Genomic DNA, 3,437 nt, shown 5'->3' on the forward strand with positions numbered 1-3,437 from the left:
CTGTCTTGAGCTTCTATTGTTAGTTAAGTGCAAAGAGCCGAGCAATCTCAGGATTACACAGCTCTCCTCCACATCCTTTAGTCCTCATCCTTTAGATCCTTTTAAAGTCAGGATCTCAGTTTGTAGTGCTGGCTACCCTGGAACTTGCTATGTAGACCAGGCTACCTCCTGAGTGCTGGAATAAAAGGCGGACCACTACTCTGGCAGTTCAGGTGACTCTTTTAAGTGACACAGTTGAGGTGAATCATCACTACAGTCATCGCCTTGGCATGATCACATGTCATTTCCTTCTTGATATGAATGCCTATCAGTTCTTACCAGCAGAAACAGCCACTGCTTGGTAAAACTTTGCCCCAAAATCTGCCTCCCTGACCTCCAGCTGACTGACACAGTCATTGCCCTCCTGCTCAGCCCAACTTCGAAACCACTGATCCCAAAGACGTAGCTGACACTCAAAGATACAAGGTGGTTGACTTGTCGCAGATACACTGAGCTGCTCCAGACCATCCAGCAGTGACTGCATCTTCCCCAGCACTGCCTTAGCTACCAGGTCTTGGAGAAAACGTTCCCACTGGAGACCTGACCAACTGGCAAACCATTGAAGAACACACTTCATCTCCTGGGAAGTGATGTAAGACATTGGAGGAGGGGAAGAGTTGGCAATGTCATCAGGCACTGAGGGTGACACAGAAGGGAAGCAGGGTGGCACTGATGTGGAAGATGATTCCAATGGCATCCTCCTCCCTTTTCCCCAGGGAAGGCGCCCAGAGATCACAAGTGTCCTTCAGCTCTTGCTACAACTCCCTAAGTCTCTTCCATGTTTCCAGAAAACCCTAAGCACAGCCCCAGTCCTTATATTCTTTCGCCCACTGTTGCGTGTTGGCCTCTAGTTGTGGGTGGGTGAGGTTAATACAGATGATTCATTCACAGATGAACACCCATATTTTCTTATACTTTACATTGCAACCAGTCATGAGTCTCTACATCAATCTTTACCCACAGCAGAAAGAAGTTTCCCTGTCCAAAATTGGGAGCAACACTAAGCTATGGGCATGAATGGAAGTATATGGGAGGCAGTTTGACAAGGTCGGGTCCAAAAGAAGCTCAGACCAAGTGTCTAACTATGGTGCCTATTAGCATACCAAAGTGTCTGCTGGCTTCCAGGCTCGTCAGCATGGCAAATTCTGTTAGTGTCTATGCTGGCATCCTGGCTCCCAGCTGTTCTCACCTGCCTCCTATACGTCTCCAGCTCTTAGGCTTCTTTTCCCTTGGTTTATCCTTATTTCACCCCGATATTTTGACTATGTTCTCTTTTAGCTCATGCTTTTCTTTCTCCTTTGCCCCTCCTCTTGGTCCTTTCTCTCAGTCACCTTTGTCTCTCTTTTTCTTCTCTTTTTCTTTCCTTCTCCATTTTTCTCTCTTCTCATGGCCCAGTTTAGTCTGTTGCCCATATTTATTCTATTACTATCTCTCCTGTTCTGGTTTTTCCAGATGCCTCTGGCTGTACTCTCATAATCTACAATAAACACCTTCTCAAAGCAGACTGTCCGTATCTCACGACTTTAATTTTGGTGGTCAGGAGGCAGATCTCTGAGGTTAAGGCAGTCCTGCTCTACTACAGTGTACCATACGACAACAAGATCATTTAGCAGAACAACAATAGTTTCCCCCAGGAAGGCCTGTTATTTCCTCAGTCATGCCAGGTTTGCAATACCAGGCATGTGATCTCTCCTGGGAAGCAGGCCTCAAATCTAATTGGAAAGTGATCGGTTATCCCAATCACTGTCAGGCCACTATTTCTCCAATGTGTACCTCTTGCCAGTCTGGTGCTAATGAGACCAGTGGCGTTTGTTCTCCCTCAGCAGGCAGCATAGTTCTTTCTGCGAATTAGTGTGTATTCATGGTGCTAAACAATGCATTTTATTGTAACACTTTCACACCTGTGTATTAGTATTTTGCTTATTTTCATGTGTATTTAAACTTATGTCTGTAGGTAAGAGAAAGCATGCATTATTGACTGTTTTAAATCTGGTTTATTTACTTAACATGGTGATCTGTAGTCTCACTCATTCTCTTGCAGTAAAATAATTTCATTTATCTTTATGCAAATCCTTTTGATCTCTTTTTGTCATTCTCCATTCGGTTTTTAAGTTAGCATCTCTTTTATTCTCCATGGAGTAAGGAGAGCTGTTTTCAGTAATAAAAATGACACTTACTAGGTGATTATTAGCATGCTGTTATAACTGTTGAATATATTAGTTAATTAATAAAAACCAAGCAATTAAGGTGACAGCTGTATCATAAGAGACTAGAGAGAAAAAAGGGGGGCTGGTGTGCTTTCTGGTGCCCGGGTCACATGTAGAGGGCACTGTGTTGTTTGAGCATAAGTTCAGATTGGTTATATCCATGTCTAACCTCCTATTCCCCACAAATCCAAAGTGTGCTAGTGCTCAAGCCCGTTACATAACATAGCAATAGTATTTGTATGCAGCTGATGCAGCATATTTTTCCCATACCTCAAGCATCTTTAGATTACTTATAACACCCAGCACAATGTAAGTGCTGTGGAAATAGTTGCTAATTGCATTGTTTGGTGAATAATATCAAGGAGAACATCTGCATGTGGTGAGTGCAGAGGCAACCTTAATTCACCTAGTAATATGTGGTCCACAGCTGGTTGATGCTGTGGACATGAAACCCAAAGCCATGGGGTTTGACTGTATGTGCTCTATATTACAGTAGGGCATCTTCCTTTTCCTCTTTATCCTCCTCTTCCTCTTCTTCTTCATTTCTTACATACATATTGCGAGGTAAAAGCCAATCTAAAAGGTAACATGCTCTATTATTTCAAATATGTGGTATTCTAGATACTGTGAAAACCAGCAGGATATGTAGCATGTAGCAGAAGCAATTAAATTCCAGGCCAGCTAGAGTTGCTATGTGGTAAAGCCTTACTAAATAAATAAAAAAAATATAAAAAGAAAAAAAGCATACTTTCTGCTTCACTATTTAGAAACGGATCCTGCCCCTCCACCACAAAAATCCATGGAAAAAAAAAACAAACACATTAAAACAAAATCATTTTTTAGGTAGCTAAGCATTTAACAAGTCCAGCGCAAGGCCATCAGGAGATGCCAAAGATGTTAGATCCAACAGGGCATTGTTACATTGACGGATGCTGATTTGTGTGTAGATGCTCCTATGTCTTGGTAGGGACAATCTGAAGATTGATGTCCAGTTATTTTTTAAAGATTTATTTACTTTATGTACACGAGTACTCTATCTGCATGTGTGCTTTATACATGTGGGCCAGAAGTGGGCATCCTATCCCATTACAAATGGTTGTGAGCCACCATGTGGTTGCTGGGGGTTGAACTCAGGACCTCTGGGAGAGCAGTCAGTGCTCTAACCACTGAGCCACCTCTCCAGCTGCATGT

At 42.7% G+C, this 3,437-nt stretch overlaps 1 protein-coding gene across 1 annotated transcript; it reads right to left on the minus strand.

Moving 5' to 3' along the window:
- Positions 1-307: 307 nt before the first annotated feature.
- C16h14orf119 (similar to human chromosome 14 open reading frame 119) lies at positions 308-736 on the minus strand. The gene has a single exon (XM_002728366.4). It carries the CDS (start codon positions 734-736, stop codon positions 308-310), a length of 429 nt encoding a protein of 142 aa, XP_002728412.1.
- Positions 737-3,437: the final 2,701 nt, after the last annotated feature.

This window comes from Rattus norvegicus, chromosome 16 (assembly GCF_036323735.1).
Source record: "Rattus norvegicus strain BN/NHsdMcwi chromosome 16, GRCr8, whole genome shotgun sequence".
Taxonomy (NCBI): Eukaryota; Metazoa; Chordata; class Mammalia; order Rodentia; family Muridae; genus Rattus; species Rattus norvegicus.

Bases quoted from the DNA above. Each gene is read 5' to 3' on its own strand.
- C16h14orf119 (XM_002728366.4), bottom strand. From the start codon at position 736: ATGCCATTGGAATCATCTTCCACATCAGTGCCACCCTGCTTCCCTTCT.